This window comes from Xyrauchen texanus, chromosome 4 (assembly GCF_025860055.1).
Source record: "Xyrauchen texanus isolate HMW12.3.18 chromosome 4, RBS_HiC_50CHRs, whole genome shotgun sequence".
Classification (NCBI taxonomy): domain Eukaryota; kingdom Metazoa; phylum Chordata; class Actinopteri; order Cypriniformes; family Catostomidae; genus Xyrauchen; species Xyrauchen texanus.
In genome coordinates, this window is record NC_068279.1 from 12141222 (window position 1) to 12160926 (window position 19705).

The 19705-nt window shown below is 39.4% G+C and overlaps 1 protein-coding gene across 3 annotated transcripts in view; it reads left to right on the forward strand.

The window, feature by feature from the left end:
- The first annotated feature begins 9229 nt into the window (after positions 1–9229).
- Positions 9230–19705, forward strand: part of LOC127635690 (small G protein signaling modulator 1-like) — a 50389-nt gene continuing 39913 nt past the window's right edge. Inside the window, exons 1-2 of one of the 3 annotated variants that reach the window (XM_052115904.1) lie at positions 9230–9347; positions 9432–9475. In XM_052115904.1, coding sequence (XP_051971864.1) covers positions 9329–9347; positions 9432–9475 — 63 coding nt within the window. In that variant the 5' untranslated portion in view covers positions 9230–9328. The remainder of the gene's footprint in view (positions 9348–9431; positions 9476–19705) is intronic. The other 2 variants (XM_052115921.1, XM_052115913.1) reach the window with 2 other exon arrangements.

Consider the following 19705-nt stretch of genomic DNA (forward strand, 5'->3'; position numbering starts at 1 on the left):
GTTTGTAGCCTATGCAAATTAGGACTTTTGTGCTTACGCACACTTTTAGGAAGAAATCTGAGTTTTATATATGAGGCCCCTGTTCTTTTAGACATGAGGTTAAGAGCAGCTGTTGAAATTCACCACGAGTTTGGCCATTCACAATAAGATAAAGCAAGCATCCAGCTCTCTAACACACTTCAACTGCTTTATCAGTTACAATACACACTTTGATCTACCAGATCTCTCACGAGTGGTGGGCTTTTTTTTAACGTTCCAAAAAGGTTCTGAAAGAACTGAGAGTTGGATCTTTCATTTGAAAATCCTTCAGTTCATCTGTTGTATAACCCAGCAGCAGAGTAGGCATACTTCCTCTAGGGTTACTACCACCCTCTACTCCACACTGTAAAGCACAAATCTGTTTAACCCTACAGCACTTTTCACCAGCCATTGCTAAGTCAGGGCCAAATCTGTTCCATTGTTTATTATTTTGCAGATGGCAATACAGTTGTCATATTCTGCATCCTCAGAAGTGGCAGGCACCTCTGCTGTTGGCTGCCTAGAGAGGGCATCAGCAGCTGTGGTATTTTAGAGGCGCGGTATTTCACCTCAAAATCATAGATGCCTGTAACACTTGGGAAATTCTCTCCTAGAACTTTAGTTTGAATATTGGTTTTGGGTTTTGTTCTGGCTCTGTTCTCTGTGTTCCCCTTGATTGATTCCAGCTGTGTCTTATTAACCTTGTTAGTTCTTGTGTCTTTGTCAGTTGTTTCCTTTCATGGATCTAATGGTTTGTTCCATGGTTGAGTTTCGAGTTCTTTATGTTTATTTCTTTGAGTTTTCTGAGACTTTATTAAAAGCCTGCACATAGATCCTCCTTCTCTCGCCTCATTCCTGCAAACGTTACAGAACAACTGACCAGACTATGGATCTAGCGGCTTGGCAATTTATGTTTCTCAGACAAGGAGGTGATACCATCGAGAAATATACAGAGCGGTTCTGCAGTCTCACCCAGGATTTCAATTGGGGTGATATTTGTCTCAAGGACTGCTATCAGGATTTCAATTGGGGAGATATTTGTCCGAAGCATTGCTATCGGTTTTGACTTAATGAGCCTGTGAAATCCTGTCTGGCAGGTGGCAGATGTGAACTTTCCTTGGTTGAATTAATTGACTGCTTTGAGGCTCACATTCTCCCCTTCCACTGTGGGATATGGCAGTAATCCCGTGCCACTGCCAGAGCCCACGCCTGTCATGGTCGACGAGCCAGTGCCCACACCTGCCACAGTCAATTAGCCAGCGGCCACGAATACCACGGTCATTGAGCCAGCATCCACACCTGTCATGGTCAACGGGCTAAGCCCATGCCTGCCATGTCAGTTCCTGAAGCTTCGGTCCGTCCCAGAGCCACCTCTTGAAGTCTCGTCCATCCCAGAGCCAGTGCCTGAAGCCTCGACAGTCCCAGAGCCAGTACCTGAAGCCTCAACCATCCCAGAGCTAGCACCTGAAGCCTTGACCGCCCCAGAGACAGCGACTGAAGCCTTGACCCTCCCAGAGTCAGTGCCTAAAGCCTCGACCATCCCAGTGCCAGTGTCCTTGTCTACGGAGGCCATTCCCACAGCAGTGCTCCCAGCCATCCAGAAGAGGAGGAGGAGGAGAAGGGACCATCCTCTCCAGTCGCAGCCTGCACTCATGGCCACGGAGGCCGTTCCCCTGTCGCTGCCAGCGCTCCCGACCACTGAGCCTGTCGACGAGCCTGTCCAGTTTCCTGAGGCTGTCGACAAGCCTGTCCAGTTCCTCGAGGCTATCGACGAGCCTGTCCAGTTCCTCGAGGCTGCTGACGAGGCTGTCCAGTTCCCCAGCCCTGTCCAGTTCCCTGAGGCTTTTGATGAGCCTGTCCAGTTCCCTGTACTCAATGAGCCTGTCCAGTTCCCTGAGGCAGTCTACAAGTCCGTCCCACTACCGGTGACTTTCGAGCCTGTTCGGTCCTCTGTGACTGGTTACGATCCTGTCCAGTCCGCAGCAGCCATCGACCAGCCTGTTGTTCAATCCAGTGGTCAGCACCTGTCAGACACAAGCTACCAGTCTGTTCAGTGTCCGGTGGCCAACCACTTCCAGTATGATCCCTGTACTACGGCCGTCATCCAGCCTATTGACCCCTGTCCAGTGACCACTGTCCAATCTGCTGATCCCTGTCATATGGCTCTGCCCCCTGAGTCTCCGCCTCCTGCGAATCCGCCCTCTGAGTCTCCGCCCCCTGAGTCTGCACCTACCTGATGATATCCACTTGCTAAAACAATGGAAGAAAAGAACTTTGCTCCTTGTAGTGCTCTATCCTAAGGAGATGAAACGTGTCTCGCTTTGTCTTTGAGTTCAGCGGTCTGTAATCAACACAAAGCTTGAGACTGCCATCAGTTTTCCTAACTAGCACAATAGGTGAAGCTTAAGCACTAGTGCTTTCTTGGATCATTCTTTTCTTAAGGTGCTCGGTGATATGTTCTCTGACTCCTATACTGAGTGGAGGGGGGCATGTGAATCTCATGTTGCACTTTGTCTGCAAAACCTAGGTCTTCATTCTCGAGAGCAAAAACATCAGAGTATTTCATCAACAAATCACTCAGTTCTGCCTGCTGTTCAGGAATACATCAATATGTAGCTTGTTGAGAAACTCTTTGGAGCTGTCCTCCAATAACTGTCTTTTGTGTTTACACTTATCTCTACGATATTAGCTGAAATTCTCTGAAATCTCACCTCACAAATCTCAGTGGAAGTCACACTCTCAACACAACACAGAATACCAAGTCTGGTTCTGGCCTGTAACCAGATACAGTATATTCTGGGGTAAGGTTCACAACCTATACAAGAAACAACAGTTTCTCTGAAGATACAAGAGAAGGAACAACAATCACAACGCCAGGTAAGTGTGCGTTCACTGGTTCTAACAGGAAGTCACATGAACCATCTTGTAAAATATACTTTGCTCCCTTGACCATAGCTGTTGTAACTGATGAAGCAGGTATTTTTACCGGATCTTTTCCGGCTGCTCAGACTACGCTTTGCTTTGACTGCTGACATTCTGCATCTGCTGAAATACCTTCCTCCAATCAGACTGCAAACCTCCACCTAGGGTAGTATCAAACTCTGCATGAACCAATTGTCTACATCTGCTAATGATGTTCTTGCCAATGAGGGCTGGTACAGCAGAAGAGTTTTGTGAGTCTCTGACTACTAGAATACCACACTCTGGTAGGGTAATACCCATGGTTTCAACCTCCAATTCAAGGTAAACTAGGTAAGGTATGTCTAAACCATTGGCAGCTGTAGCCTTCATCCAACCTTCCAACGTTCTTCATCCTCCCCAGACAGGTGTTCGCTGAAGAAACTCCATTACTTTACTAAGGCCATTACTTTACTAATCTTTAGATTAGCGACAGGACATTTTCTCACAGCACGCTAGAGAAGTCAGTCATGTCAAGTATCGATACTGGCTGAGCCTATGGACTCCCCTCAAGCTGCCTGGCTCACAGCAAGTGAGGGTGCAAGTTTCCATGATATAGCATTATCCATGATATAGCATTCTCTCGATTTTGAGACAATGCATGAGAGTAAGCATGAACATCCTAGCCTTACATTTGTTTATGGCTCTAGAATGTTTGTAATAACAGAGACACAGTGTGCTTTTTTAGAAAGCTACTCTCAGGTAAACAAAGAGGTCACATGGTCGCTTTGGTTCGTTCCCCATCTGTAATCTGACCTTTTCTAAGACAGCACCCTTTTAAGAGGGAGAGTATGTGGTCTAACTGGTCCTCTGTGGTCTGATTTCTAGCATGTAGTTTCCTGTTTACTTCGTCAATGAACTCATCAACATGTCTCCCATATTTGCTGAAATTACCACTAAATGGTTAGATATGATGCTCTCTTGGCACATATACATCAAAACCAGGTTGGCTTTCTACTCAATTTGGCGATAGCTGCCATGGTATCATCATGCTTTTTGTTGAGTTCTTAAATCTGTCTCTGAACATCAATACTACTACCTGCACCATGTTCATCATCAGTGTTTTGTAATACTGGGCTATCATCACCAGATTGTAACATTTTGAAAAGTTTAAATTATCTCAGTTCAACTCGGTAAAAAACTGTTTCAGTTCACATGTGGGCAAAACAAAAAGACTCTTAATCAGTCTGTAATGTTTTCTTCTTCTTCTGGAGCCAAAGGATATTTTGCTCAGACTTACTTTCTTCTGCTGAACATAAATGAAGATATTTAGAAGAATTTCTCAGCTCTGTAGGTACATACAATGCAAGTGAAAGGGTGGCAACATTTTAAAGCTAAACAAACAAACACAAGTCAGCAAAAAAATAATCCATAAAACTCCAGTAGTTAAATCAGTATCTTCAGAAGCAATGTGATGTGAGAAACAGAGAAACAGATCACCTTCACATTCTTCTTGTGTTTTTGGTGATTCGCATTTTTCTCTACATATTGCCTCAAATATTGACAAATGACAAATATTGATCTGTTTCTCACCCACACCTATCAAATCATTTCTGAAGACATGGATTTAAACCACTGGAGTCTTATGGATTACTTTTATACTGCCTTTATGTGCTTTTTGGAGCATCAAAATGTTGGCCTACAGAGATAAAATATTCTTCTAAAAATCTTCATATGTGTTCTGCAGAAGAAAGTCAAACACATGTGGGATGGCATGAGGGTGATCTAAATGATGAGAGAATTTTCATTTTTGGGTAAACTATCACTTTAAAGTGATAGCTCAGCCAAAATGTAATATTCTGTCATAATTTCTCTACCCTCATGTTGTTCCAAACCAGTGTGAGGCTTTGTATTATGTGGAACACAAAATATGTTAGACAGAATGTTAGGGACTGACACTTTCAAAATATATATATTAAAAAAAAACAATCACAGAAAGTAAATAGTAACTCAGGCAAACATTCTGTCTAATATCTCCTTATTGTGTTGTATGGAAGAAAGAAAGTCATACGGGGTTGGAACAACATGATGGTGAATGATGATAGAATTTCCATTAGTAATTATAATAATAATTCTGTAGTACATGTTCAATGTGTATTATATAATGGAATATAGGGGAGTAAACGTCTATAATATCATTTGTGAAAGTAACAAGTTACTCACTACTTGAGTACTCTTTTAATTGAATACTTTCTTACTCTTACTCAAGTAATTATTTATGTTAGTACTTTTACTTCTTCTTGAATAATTATGTTTTTGAAGTAATTGTACTTTTACTTGAGTACAGTCTTTGGCTAATCTACCCACCTCTGACTGTATTTCAAGACGGACATGCAAAAAAACAAAAAACTGACATATAGGCTCCCAACAGTCAGATACCACCTCCTGGTCCCAAAACTGTAGACGGTGAGTTGTAAATAATCAACACAGGATACAAAACTTTATTTTGGGGTTTTATCTAATGGCTGTTGATGGGGCAGTATATAAAAAACAATTATGTTAAATTCCAGCACAATGAAACACATTAGCATGAAAAACGGTTTAATGAAATACATAAATAAAATACGGTATAGGCTAATGTTAAATGAAAATACAAACAGGGCATTAGCCTACCCATATGCTTCAGCATACATCACCTTAATACATGCTTATATATCATTCAAAGCATTTTATGACTTTTTAACCAGGATTTAAGGACATGTATAACAGTTTAAAATTTGCATTTCACATGTTCACTTAATTGGAAAACACTCTGGGCTATAAATCATTATATAAAATATGATTAATTCTAAATTTACATACCCAGTCCTCGCATGTTCACAAAACGTGGTCAAACTTCACACATGCATCTATGCTTCACATATGCATCCTTCCAAAATAACCCATAACAAACACTAAATTTTAACATATGACTCTAATGAACACATATTTAATGCAGTTTATAAGCATTTGTGTCAAATTTGATATTTACCCAAGAAGACTCAACCGATGATCAGAACTGGGAGCTCTCTTGCGCAATACATTTTCCTCAAAAACTCACCCAATCTGTATAAGTGATGTCAATCACATGTACCATGAATTAATTTATTACTGATTCAGTGGCTAAATGTTGACCAATAGCAAGCTTGTTGGTAATGAGTGGCTGTTTTTCTACAGCAGGCAATGCTGTTACCAAGGCAAGCCCCAGATTATACATAATCAGATACTGTTCGCTCGTTTCTGTTTCTGTGCCCTCTTCTGCTTGTATTGTCCATCTCTAATCCTATCCTTTCATCATCCATTTTTATTTAATCTCCATAGATAAACTTCTAGAATCTTATTTCAACAATGAGGTAGCATTTTCCCCAGAGAGATGATGAAAAGATCAGGAACACAGTTTCCCCAGACTTTACTCAATTAGCACTGTTAATGGCACCCCAAAAGTGTTGCTTAGCAACACATCTAGTTGCTGAAGGTTTGGTCTTATAAGCTTGTTCCAAATTTTTCTCAGACCTGGTTCTCTATTGAGTGTAATTCAGAAGTGGGAACACTGTGTCTTTGTGCAGCAAGATAAATATTCTTTTTAATTTCATATGAAGGAAGCAGTTTATAGTTTCAAAATTAGTTTAAATTGCAAATAATTATCAAGAGGTAAATAATAATTTTCAAATACAGTATAGTTATAAAATTGTTTAAGAGATATAATCGTTTAAATATAATTATAACATCTATTTTGTTTGCGGGTCAGTTTTAACCAGGGCATCAACTGTGGCTTTAGACATGATAATATGCAGATTTATGAATTAGCTATTTATTAAAATAACTTTAAATACATTTAGCCTCTTTCCTGTGTGCTTACACACACTTTTCTGTCACCCTGTGACTGTGTCTTGTTTACAAACATGCACACACACATTTAGTACACATACACAAACAGTCTCACACGCACAAACAGACATGACAGATGGAAACACAACAAATAAAATATGTCAAAAGTAACTACTGTCTGTACTACTGTAAAGGGTGTGTATGGCAAGAGAAAACGTTCAAGCACACAGTCTAAATAGGGCTTGAAAGAGGCTGAGGAAAAGTCCACATTTGACTCTGTAGTTATCTGCAGACTGATCTGATGATGAACCAGCTGGCAGTATACATTAACATTTGGCAGTTCATGCAAGTAAACAGAATAGATTTACATATATATATATATATATATATATATATATATATATATATATATAATTACATGTATCACACTGGTTTAGCAGTAGTTAATTTATATTTTAAAATGTCAAGGTATTTCGTAATTTTGTCATTTAAAATGAAATCGCATCCTACATAATAATATTTATAGTTTTTTGTTAACATGACAAAAAAATATATATTTGTAAATGCATAAACAGTTAAGAAGATAATCATGAGTTACAATATGGTTTAGATGAAAACTTTTGGGATATGAATGTTTTATAAGCTTAAATTCAACCGGGTCAAAATCGACCCGCTAATGCAAAAGGTGCCCTTCAGGTGGACTTAGTATATTTTTAATTATGAGTACCTAGCACATGAATGACCCAGCGAAGTTGGAAGTTCAAATGGGAAACTCAGAATTCTGAATGATACCTGAGTTGCCGAGATGGGAGGAGTCCTATACTTTCAACATGGCAGAGGAGAGTACAGTTTCTGTAGTGAATGACAGATTTTGTTAATTTTTCTAAATACGTTATTTAAGAGATGGAATCCAGCAAAACACCGACTCCAACACAAAATCCGAGTGAGCCAAAAAAACAAAAAAAAAACATTTATCTACTGAACATCGGCAGGGCATTTGATTACTGTATAAATGCAGTCAATGTTTCATGCAAAGAAAAGTGATTACTTCAAACTACAGTCTCACATTGTCAGACGTATCCACACTTGTAGCCCTGTTCCAGCACTGGAGAGTCAAATATAATATACAGTCTCAAATTTGTAGTAAAACAATCATAACTGCGTAATTTTAATTATGCTAACTCATCATGTTGTCTTTTTGTAGGTTATGTCATTGTTTTGGTCTATGCTCCCTTGCTTGCATCCCTATGGAGTGTGTGCACGAGCAACAGGTAGCTGGCTGCAGTTCACTTAGCGGCCACAGGTGTCATTAATAACAAGAATGTTCTGAATCTTACATACTGCACCTTTAATCTAAGTTTACAGGTTATGTTAAAGGTGCACAGTATGTCATCTCGGACTTATACTGGCACCTAGGGGCGTGGATGCAGCATCATTCAAACACAGAGGTTTTCAGTTACCGATGGCATTGGCTGTGTCTCGTTTAGAAATCTGCGTGCTAGGTAGGACGTGTCCTTTGAAGGCTGCAGTATACGGAGTGTCCTCCTTAAAAAAAAAAATCTCTTTTAAACAAGATGGCCTTTGTTGGAAACAGAAACATAACATAACATGGTTGCTATGACAAGCCACACATTAACAATCACGAGCGCTTTGAGTGAGAAATGTAATGAGGTACATTTTAGGAGAGTTATGATGTAAAGAAAAAAGAAAATTGATTTTACAGGTGTAGTTTTAGTCTAATACGTCATTTTAATTATATATTAATATAATTATACATTTATTATATAGTCTGCATCTATCTAATGAGGTACTTCAACTTAGGAATTAACATTACTTGTTTGAACATCATCTTTATGGGTACATTTCCGTTGAAGCAAAGAATTGTGGGTTGTGAGTGCCTCCTTGCATCCTCTGAATTCCCGTGAAAAAAGGTCGCATTCGAAGTGTCCTACTGTTTTTTCTGAAATGATGATGTATGCGGCCGACAAATGCGACCTCCTGAAGAAGACGCATCCTTCCAAATGAGACACAGCCATTGTATACATTCAGAGTCATCCATGATTAATTATTTAATCCATGAGTGAAAGTGTCCAATAACATGGCGGTTACTGAGATGAAGCGAGTATTTTCGGCTGGTCTATTTGATTCTGTGGACCCTATCCACATAGAATAAAACAGCTTTTATAGGGTTACTGATAGGACTTGACTGAAGACTTCATCTCACGTGAGACATCGCGATTTTATACATATATTTCAAATTAACCAGTAATTTCTTTAGGAGTAAAACTCCTAACTTTTGATTAGGAGAAAATTACTGAGTGTGCCTTAAAGGCTGGTATCGCTTTAAAAAGCGTGGTAGTACGTTCAACCTGCCTCAACTTGTTAGTCACGCGACCAGACTGTTCAGTCTTTCCCTGGCTGACAGCCTCATACACACTGGAAGATCACGTGATCTCTCAGTTGATCCTGCTGCCAGCCAGCGAAAGATTGAACCGCTCGAGGAGCCGCTTCATTCAGTCGAGTGTTGAGCGCGAGAGCCAGAGTCATGTCAACCGCAACAGCAGGTGAGGCAATATTCTGCTTTCATGTTTCCAAATATACAACATCACACGTTTGATAATTTGTTTCTACAATCCCTGGTTTTCTAGAAGCCGAGACCCGTCAGAGACTGCTGCGAAACGTGAAGAAGGAGGTGGGTGACAATAAAAAAACAAATAAAAAAACGAACATAAGGCTGAAACAGACTGTAAAATATGACTCATGTTTTTAGACATGTTTACAAAATGTACTGGCAACAATTAGCCAAATATTTCGAGCGTGTTAATATCTAACATTAACCCGAAGGAAAACATACACAGTAAAATAAACATTTTATTATTCCATATAATTGTCGGTTTATTGTTATACTGCATATTGGTGAAATGATTGAAATGTGAAATGGTGATCTCAGTCTACAGTATATTATGAATTATTCGTTGTTTTCACCTATTTATTTTTCTCCAATGACAACTGCCTTTTTCATAAAGCACCTGTCAAATGTAATGCATAATTTTATCTCACTTATTTTTTTTTCTTCTTTTCAAACAAATTGTATTCATGGCTTTAATAATAAGATAGTGTGTGTCAGTAAGGAGTGTGGCGTTTTAGAGAGCATTTTTATTTAAGTGGAATAATGTTTTTTACAGTCAATTACTGGTTTCTGTTATGCTCTAATATAGTTAATAAATCTTAATACGTTAACAAATCTCACTACCGATTCAGATGCATTCTAATATACATATTCAATTTATTACTTTTTAAATGGATCACTCGCATGTCAAATCAACAATTTCTAATACAAGTTCTTTAAATGAGCTTATACAGACCATCTCACCCCCCCCACCCCCCCTCTTTGTTTGTTCAAAGATTTACTTCGTTTGGAAATGTAAAGTACACCAACATAACTTGATTTATTGGTGCTATTGATTGAAGTACAATCCTGAAAATGCATTGTACTGTATGGTCTTTGACTTTCTGTCATTTCATTTTATAATCAGGCTTGTGGTTAACTTCATTAATTCTTTGGGGTTAAAAGCAGTGCTTTGTGTGTATGTGTGTAAGTCTGTAAAGATTGCATTTGACTTGTATGTGTATGGATAAGCATTTGCACTATAGTTGAGATTTTCCCATGACGACTGACTATGAATGGGTTTGAGAATTTGTAGATAATTGCCTCACTTCTCTTACAGCAAGCTTGTGTTCGCTCTTACCCTGCACTGATTGGGATTGGATGATTTATGGTTCTCTGTTATGTGTTGTGATTGCAGCTGCTGTACTTACCAGCAGCTCTTCCACTAGGAACTGTAAACAGTGACTTTGCTAGTATACTGTCAGTTTAGTGTCTTATGTGTCAGTGTATCCCAATAGACACATATAAATGGACATTTTGGTGCTTGAAACACATTATTATGATTACTGGAACAACTATTGTGGAATAGTGGAGGACTGTATGATGCTCATAATGATAGTGGATCTTTGATCAATTCTGTGTTTGTAGCAAGTCTGCTTGAAACCTTGTTTGACATTTGCAGTGCATATTTGGCTGGTTAGCTGCAAATATTACAGATAGATAGTTATTACAGATATTGCATTGCTTATAATAGGAACATAGACAAAGCAACCAAAAAGCTCATTCTGTGTCTGTCCAATATCTGTTTGTAATCTATCGGTAATCTCACCTGTATTGACACAAGGACAGAGTCATGCGCAGACAACATTTCCATACTCTACCCAGCAGCCTACCATTTGTTTACCTTTCCTTCTCAGGTTCCTTTAGCTCTTCTAGCTTTCAGTGTGTCCTTAAAGAACCTCTTTTTGAACTATTTGGCTGTTTTTTTCTTCTTAGATTATTTTGGGAGATTCTTTTTTTAAACTAAATTAAAGGTCCTTATCTGTTGATGTGAAATTTGGTGTTGAAATAGTATTAAATCTTATTTATTTATTTGACATAATCTAGGGATATGCAGCTGTGAAAACCAGAGGCAAGTTATGGAATATCACTTGATCCTTATCCTTGGAGTCATCAGGGTCATGACTTCTATAGTTCAGAATATTTTCCAAAGGCCTTGCAATGGATTTCTTATGTATAATTAGTATTTAAATGGCTGGGTTTCCCAATGTTGGAAGTCGCCATTGAAATTCTACACCCCGTCAGTGTTGTTTTTGTGCTCAATTAACATTGATTAAACAACAGATGCTGAATTTGATCCAGGGGCTATTACGTAACTGATGCAAAAGATGTTAACCATTTCCAAGATGGCTTGATGGTTCAGTTGAATAGTTAAAGTGCTTATACTAAGGGGTCACAAAAGTTCATATTCCATTTCAGCCTTAATCAAATCATGTAAAGTGCTTAATTTCTTTCTTAAATCAAAACAGAGAGCATCTTTTCAAACATCCCAAATACAGATAGGAGAGAAGGTGAAATCGTCCTGCTTTTAAACTGATTATATGTTTTTCTTTATGTTCATGACAGCATGTTTCAGTGATGCACCATTAATAAAATGTATTATGCTTTTGGCCAGTAATACAAAAATGTGTCTTTGAATGTGTTACAAAACATCTCTGCAAGATGTTGTTTTAGTTTGTGTAAGAAACACTTAAACCTCATGCCAAATAGCATGTAAACATTAGCCACTACCAGCAGAGCATTTTAAAGAGCAAGTCAATCCACTGAGAATCATTAATTCCTAATGAATTTTTATCTGACTAAACAGATGACATATTATGTTGATGTGATTGTGATTTATTTATGTGCTGTATTTGGACAGATGGTATTAATTCTGCAAGGTCTAGCATCTTTGAAAAACATCCCAACTGAGCCAAATTTTGTTTTAGATGTATATCCATATGTAGTGAGTAAAATAGCATCCTACACAATATCAAAATTAAATGCATTCATTTAAACAAACACAATAATATTATTAAAATCAATTATTTATAATTGATTTACATTATGGAATTTGTATTCCTTTTGACCATGATTCTCATTGTCCATCATAGTAATAATGATGGACAGTTAAAAGGGGCATAAATGTATCGTTGGGGGTGGAACGTGCACAGGTGATATGACACAAAATGTAGGTCAAGTCGTCTGGTAACACATGAACTGAAGGTGATGAAATGTTTCACCCTTATGCATTGTAGACTGATGAGTCATAGATCTCTCATAGAGAGAAACCTGCTCTTTCATATAGTGCACCATACAGTCTGTCCCTTACACGCATGCATGCATCAGCAGCCATAGTGCACCAGTACGCTCACCAAACACCAGCTATTGGTGGAGAGGAGAGAGTGGTGTGATAGAGCCAATTAATGGATGGGGATTATTAGGAAGCCATGACTGATAAGGGCCAATGGGGGGAATTTGGGATTTTTAATTAGTACAGAGAGTCAGGACCTCGTTTTAACCTCTCATCCGAAGGACGGTGCCATTTTACAGTATAGTGTGCCCATCACTATCTGGGACATTAGGACCTACACAGTCTGCAGGGTGAGCATCCCCTGCTGGACTCCTTAATACCTCTTTTCTTGTTGTATCCTCACATATAATGGCAATGATTTGCTGTTTGATGAGATATTTGGAAAAGGGGATGCATTTAAAATGAAAAGGATACAGAAGAAAGAAATGGACAAATTAGGGTTAGTATTGGTTGTGTTATTATGGTAATGTTGTTGTTTTTAAGCTTTAACAGAAAACAGAATAGATCAATGGTGAACCTCACCAAATGTGTTGTGTGTTGAGAAACAATTCCATTGACATTTAGGTAAGTATCTCTAGAACAGAGGTGCCCAATACGTCGATCGCGATCTACCAGTCGATCGTAAAGGCAATGCTGGTAGATCGCACAAAATTGAAATGTATTTCGTTAAATTTTAATACAAATAAATATTATGTTTTTCCATATTTTAGTTTCTGTCTGACTTGCACTTGACGAGTACATTTTGACCAGGTGAGATTTTTGTTTATTCAGTTGCCATGACAACTAGGTTCGCGCCTTCCAAGGGCTTCTGAGAACAGAGCACGAAATTGCGAAGCTAGCAGTTGTTGAGGCTAGCTACCAGCAGCTAATGCCCGGATTATACAAAACTGTCTGATTCAATTCAGTGCAAATCATCAGAATAAGGTAAATCCATATAAATGCCTTGGCTATTTTTTATATTGTGCTGTAGGTGTTTTGGGTTTAGTGTTAAAATTGAATGATATCAACATTGAACATAATTTTATATTTTTTGTATTAATTAGAAGATGAATTCCTACATGGAAATTTTTTTTAGTGGGTAGATCTTATTGAGTTGGTCATTTAAAAGTAGATCATCACGCAAAAAAGTGTGGACACCCCTGCTCTAGAAGATGGAGAGTAGTAACATTTTACTGGCAGTCCCTGTAATCCAGCTTCAAGTATAGGAAAGTGCTTATTTGTTGGGCCATTTTTGAGACATTTATCTGTTAACATACTGTGGCAGGGCGGAGGGCGGGGCCAGGTCGTGATCATACACACCCGGTCCCGTATTAGGCTAATCAAGCCTCTGAGGTTTAAAGGCCGACTGCAGAGTATCTTGCGGGAGAGAGAGATCGTTAGCGGACAAGTCCGTCATGTGTGTGTTTGTGTCTTTGTTTTAAGTTTCTCATTAAAACTATCATTTATATTATCAAGCCGGTTCTCGCCTTTCACTGGTGCCGAAGCCCGGGAAGGAGGAGGGATACGCAGTAGTAGAGTTCTCGCCACTATCGTCCACCCCAACGGAGCAGCCGCGGCCATCTGCCGGGGGACGAGGAGCCCAGCCGCCTGAACAAGGATGATGGCCGCCGACCGCGAGGGGAGAAGGGGCTCCTAGCCGACCGCCTGGAGCGGTCAGGGCTGCTGCCAGGGGCGGAGGAGTCGCCTGCCGGCCGCTGAAACACAGCAGAGTTTAAGACCGCCGACCGCGAGCGGGGAGGGGCTCACTGCCAACCGCCTGGAGCGAGAGAACCGCTGCCAGGGGCGGGGGAGACTCCTTCTGTTCCCCGAGAGCGCGGCGGGGTGTTCCGTCTGCCAGGGGCTGGAGGACTGCCTCGGATCCGCCCGGAGAGGCGCAGCTGTCATCCGATAGAGGGTGGAGGAGTGGCCGAGGAACAAGCTGCGGCGTATCGGAGAACTGGCGAGTAAGAGTTTCTTTTTTTTTTTTCATCTCTCTCTCTCTCTCTCTCTCTCACTGTCGCTCTGCATTGGCCTTTCCCCTCTTTTTAAATTTTACAGTTTTTGGGGGGGTACTACACTGTTACAGGAAGTACCCCCCATTTTTATTATTTCTGTGTCCCTCCCCGTGTCCCCTCCCTCATCCAGGTAGATGGGGATGACCTGCCGGCAGTCAGCGCAGAAGGCGCGCCCTTGTACGTCAGGCCGAGGGCTCCCCAGCCTGAGAGAACGAGGGAGGAATGTGGCAGGGCGGAGGGCGGGGCCGGGTCGTGATCATACACACCCGGTCCCGTATTGGGCTAATCAAGCCTCTGAGGTTTAAAGGCCGACTGCAGCGCATCGTGTGGGAGAGAGAGATCGTTAGTGGACATGTCCGTCATGTGTGTGTTTGTGTCTTTGTTTTAAGTTTCTCATTAAAACTATCATTTATATTATCAAGCCGGTTCTCGCCTCCTCCTTTCCATTGAATACCGTTACACATACCATAATATGACAGTTCAGCTAAATATAAACACCGTACATGTATGTGATGTCATGGGAAATGTGTTGCCCAAGAAACGTGAAACATCTTCATGTAGAGCCATATGAGCAGTGAACAGATTTAGATCAACTCCACCCACAGAGTGTCTATAATGGTGTGATATTTCATATTTTCATATATCTTCCATGCAAATGCAAACCTTGTATTACACATTGCTTTTTCAAAAGACAATTTGGCTCTTTGTAATCCCCACCACACCCCCCTCTTTTTTTTATACTACGTTTTTAAATAATTACTTTGAAGCAGCCATGACATATGATGTCTTTTGCTGTATAGACAAATGATTTGCATGCCTTAAAGTGATTTAATAAAGCAGTGTGTGACAGGATCTTTTATTTACAATAAGATAAGACTTTATTGATCCCAGGAGGGAAATTGAAGCAGCACTAGCTAGATAGCACAGATAATGAGAATCAGTGAAGGCGAGTCCGTTTTATTTGTATAGCGCTTTTCACAAAACATATTGCTTCAAAGCAGCTGAACAGAAAAATAAGTAAATAAGTCCCCCCAGTGCAAGCACAGGGCAACTGTAACAAGGAATAAACTCCCCAAGTTGTTGAAGTAGATGAGAGAAAAAAACATTCTGAGGATTGAGACTTTTGAGGCTTGTGGTCCTCATCTACTTCTCATATACCCCAATAGTCTGGTGGAACCATATAAATATATGACAAACTAGACATTAGGTGTCGCTGCAGTGGTGTGGGGTGTAAAGATGGTGTGAATGCGAAGTATCGTCTTAGCGACCTCAGTTCGATTCTACATTTTGTCCCACTTTTTTTCACCATCTGATTTCCTGTTTCCACACTTAATATTTACTACTTACTAATATTACTAATTAATATCTACTAATTACTAATATTAAATACTACTTACAATTATAAACGGGCTGGACTGGCAATCTGGCATACCAGGCATTTTCCCGGTGGGCTGACGCACTTTGGTGCTGTTCAGGGGCGGACTGGCCAGCTGGAGAACCGAGCAGGCCGGTGGGTCGCCCCCACCCCCTCAACAACTTTTGGGCCAATTGCCATGTAAAATCCATTGCCGATTTCTCTTCCCAGACCAGCCCTGATTATAAATGAAAATTTATATAAAGGTTGATTTTAATGCAGTATTTTGATCAATGCTGGGGAGTGCAGAGAAAGGTTTGTTTTGGAGACGGGGTCTGTTGATCGCACTTGCTCACTCAGCATCGCTTGTGTGTAGATTCCATATTTTTGGGCAGAAACCATAGTTTTAATGCAATTAACCATGGTGTTACCATAGTAATATGGTGATAATATAGTAACCATGGTTCATTTTGTAGTTACTATAATTTTACAACAAAGTACCATGGTGAAACCAATAATCCAAGGTTATTGTTTCTAAGGGAAGGTTAATGTTTAGGTGTAGGGGTTAATGTAGTGTGTCTGTGGGACTCATAAACACAATAAACACACTGCAGTGATGCCCATACTGTATGTTAGTATTTAAATATGGGTGCAAATTTTATCTGACAGTATCCAGCACCAGGATGCAAATAGAATCTACCATTATTTGTACCAGGGTTGGGGTGCAAATAACATCTGTCACTATTTGCACTGGGGTGTAAATAGCTTTTACCTTTATTTGCACAAGGATGCAAATAGCATCTGTCTTTTTTTATTTTCTCTGTTAAATAATGATTAAGGGAGTCCATTCTAAACAGGGTTTTTCTGGCACCAGAATGGCTTCCAGAGTGCTGGTACAATTTCTAGACTCTAGCTGAGATCAGGCTGATCAAGCCTGAGAGGGATAAAGGCGACAGTTTGAGAGAGAGAGAGAACTACAGGCAGCTGCCCTGTATGTTTTTGTGTAACGGAGTCGGGAAGAAAGGAGGCGAGAACCTGGCTTGGCTATAAATAATATTTTTAATGTTTAACTTAAACAAAAAGACAAACACAAACACATACAGGTTCTCTCTCTCTCAAACTGCCGCCTCCGGTCACCTTTATCACTCTCGGGCTTGATCAGCCTGATTAGGGGCTGGGTGTGCAGCATCACTCCGAATAGACCACTGTATTCTCTCGCTCTCACACACACAGTTACACATGCATGATGCATGAGTCTCTAACTATCAATGCACACTACAGTCCAAAGCATGATCAATAATAATTACAGCTTTAGACACCATTAATAACTGTTTATCGATAGATCTCTTTGCACATATTGCATCAGGGATGTTTCATTCAGACAAGACAATACACTCGTTCTCATTGATGTATTGCTATTAAACAAGGTCTTTTTGGTTTTGGATGTTGCTAATATACATGAAGCGGGACTTTCTATAAAAAAAAAGAACAGAATATGCTTGGCTAATTGGAAAAACACAAATATCATCATACAATTGAACCAACTCAAAATTATTTTTGCTTTGGTTTTAATACCTTGTGCTTTTCAAAGAATTTAAATAGTAAATTAAACATTATAATTTCTCAGTATGATTCCAGCACCTACAGTGATGTTAAAGTGACAAACCAGTCTTGTCAACCATAATTTTGTTTTTAGAGTAGAAGCTTTTGTATTATGGAAGTATTATAATATATAAGGTGTTACACAGCTCTATGTCTCTTTATAAAGATAACAAGCCTTTGCTTTGTTGTCATGCTACTAACTCTGATCTCATCTTTGTAATATTCCATCGAGTGCAATCATTCTGTCTCTCAGCAAATAGTTTCCTTTGTGAGGATGATCCTTCTTTTCTCCCTCCCCGCAGGTATGTATAGGTGTGATTCTATAGCATGGAGGAGAAGAAAGAATGGCCTACTCTGTTATTTTAGGCATTCGGTTGAGTCATGCATGGTGTTTAAACACTTGAGGTTAGATCGATTAGAACAAAGTTGTGCTGCTATGTTTTAGATTTCTTAGAGAAAAATCAATACACAGGATTAGATTTCACCATATGTATCAATCAGATACTGTCTTTTTTGTCAAATATTACAAAATATTTGTCTTCTGGTGTTTGAACATAAATTTGTGTTGGCAGTGTGTGTACACAACCACCCTATAATGATAAAAATCCACCCTGTCCTTTTTTTAAATCCCCATTAATCATAAGCACTGTCTCAGAACAAGCTGTTTGCAGATTCTGTACAAAGTAACGTCACTTTGTACAGCCCCACGACTGTTGACGGACACTGCCGACGGACATGTTTGTTTGTGTGTGTTTAGTTTCATTATAATGCATAGTGAACGTTGTAACAGTATTTGTGTGTGTGTGTGTGTGTGTGTGTGTGTGTGTTGCTCATACATCATTGCAAAACTGCTGAAAAAACTCTACAACAAATAAATAAATGATCAAATAACCATTTGGAAACTTCCTGGTTCATTCTCAAACTTCATTGTTACTTTAGTTGAGTCTCTCCCTCATCAGTGTCTGACTCCGGTTCAAACATATAGGGTTGAACACCACTATTTTCACTGTCAGTCATATTGCTTATGATGTCTATTTATCTGAAGCAGATATGTCAAAACTCTGTCCTATTCCGGATACGGGGCAGGGAGCACCAGCTCATTTGCATTTAAAGACACACACAAAAACAGCTTGTTTTTATTCCCACCCAAAAATTGGCATTTTCAACATGGTATAATAAATTGTCTGTAGGGTATTTTGAGCTAAAACTTCACAGACATGTTCTGGGGACACCAAAGATTTAAATTACATCTTGTGAAAAGGGGCATAATAGGTGCCCTATAGAATCTTTCACCGTAATGTAATTACTTGCTCCGACAACTTTTGAATAGCTGTTTACATATTTTTTTACATGTCTAAAATCTTGCCAATATCTAGTACAGTAATTCAATGCCTATTTACATATATATATATATATATATATATATATATATATATATATATAAACAGGTCATTTACAATCTGTGTTGATTGTACAATCTGAGCTTGTGTTGTCCTGTTGAAATGCGAGAGAAGGTCAGGGTGTAACTATCAGAATCAGAGTACATCCACAGTCTGATAGCCAAGGCAGGATGTCTAAAGCATAGTAATTGATGTAGAGGATGTTGGGATATTTTCTAGGAAGTACAGGCCTAATCAAGGCATTGGACATGGGCTCAGAATTAAGTGGGCAGACAATGTCCTGTAGGAAAATTAAGAGTGATGGACACAACAAGGTCAAAGCCTGGGAAAGACTTTACACTCATGAATGCAAGACCTCTATTAGGAGTAAATCCACATTCTATCTGGTGTGATCCCTTTATCTGGCCACCCAGGCAGTGTGTATATTGTGTGCATAATGTAGCAACTGATTAAACGTGCAACAGGAAATTACCATGAGCCTCTGGCTCATTAAGTTGTGACACGAAACATGAAATTGTGAATTTAATTTATTCCAAAAAACATAATATCACAAAATGTGCGAATAAAGCTGCGTTTCCATTCTATGTATGAAAAATAATAAAAATCTTCACTTCTGTATAAATTGTAGCCACTGTGATCCTGTTATTAATAAAATACTTGCAGTTTAGAACATGCAGACAAAACACTAAAGAACTTTAACTGGGAGCAACAGCACAGTTCTGGGGTCATTATGTGTGTGCGTTTCTCCATTTTTATGACTTACCCTTGTGGGTAATTATTGGGTAGTTATTCTTTCAAAAGTGTCAATTAATCTGCTCTTTGGCACAGTTT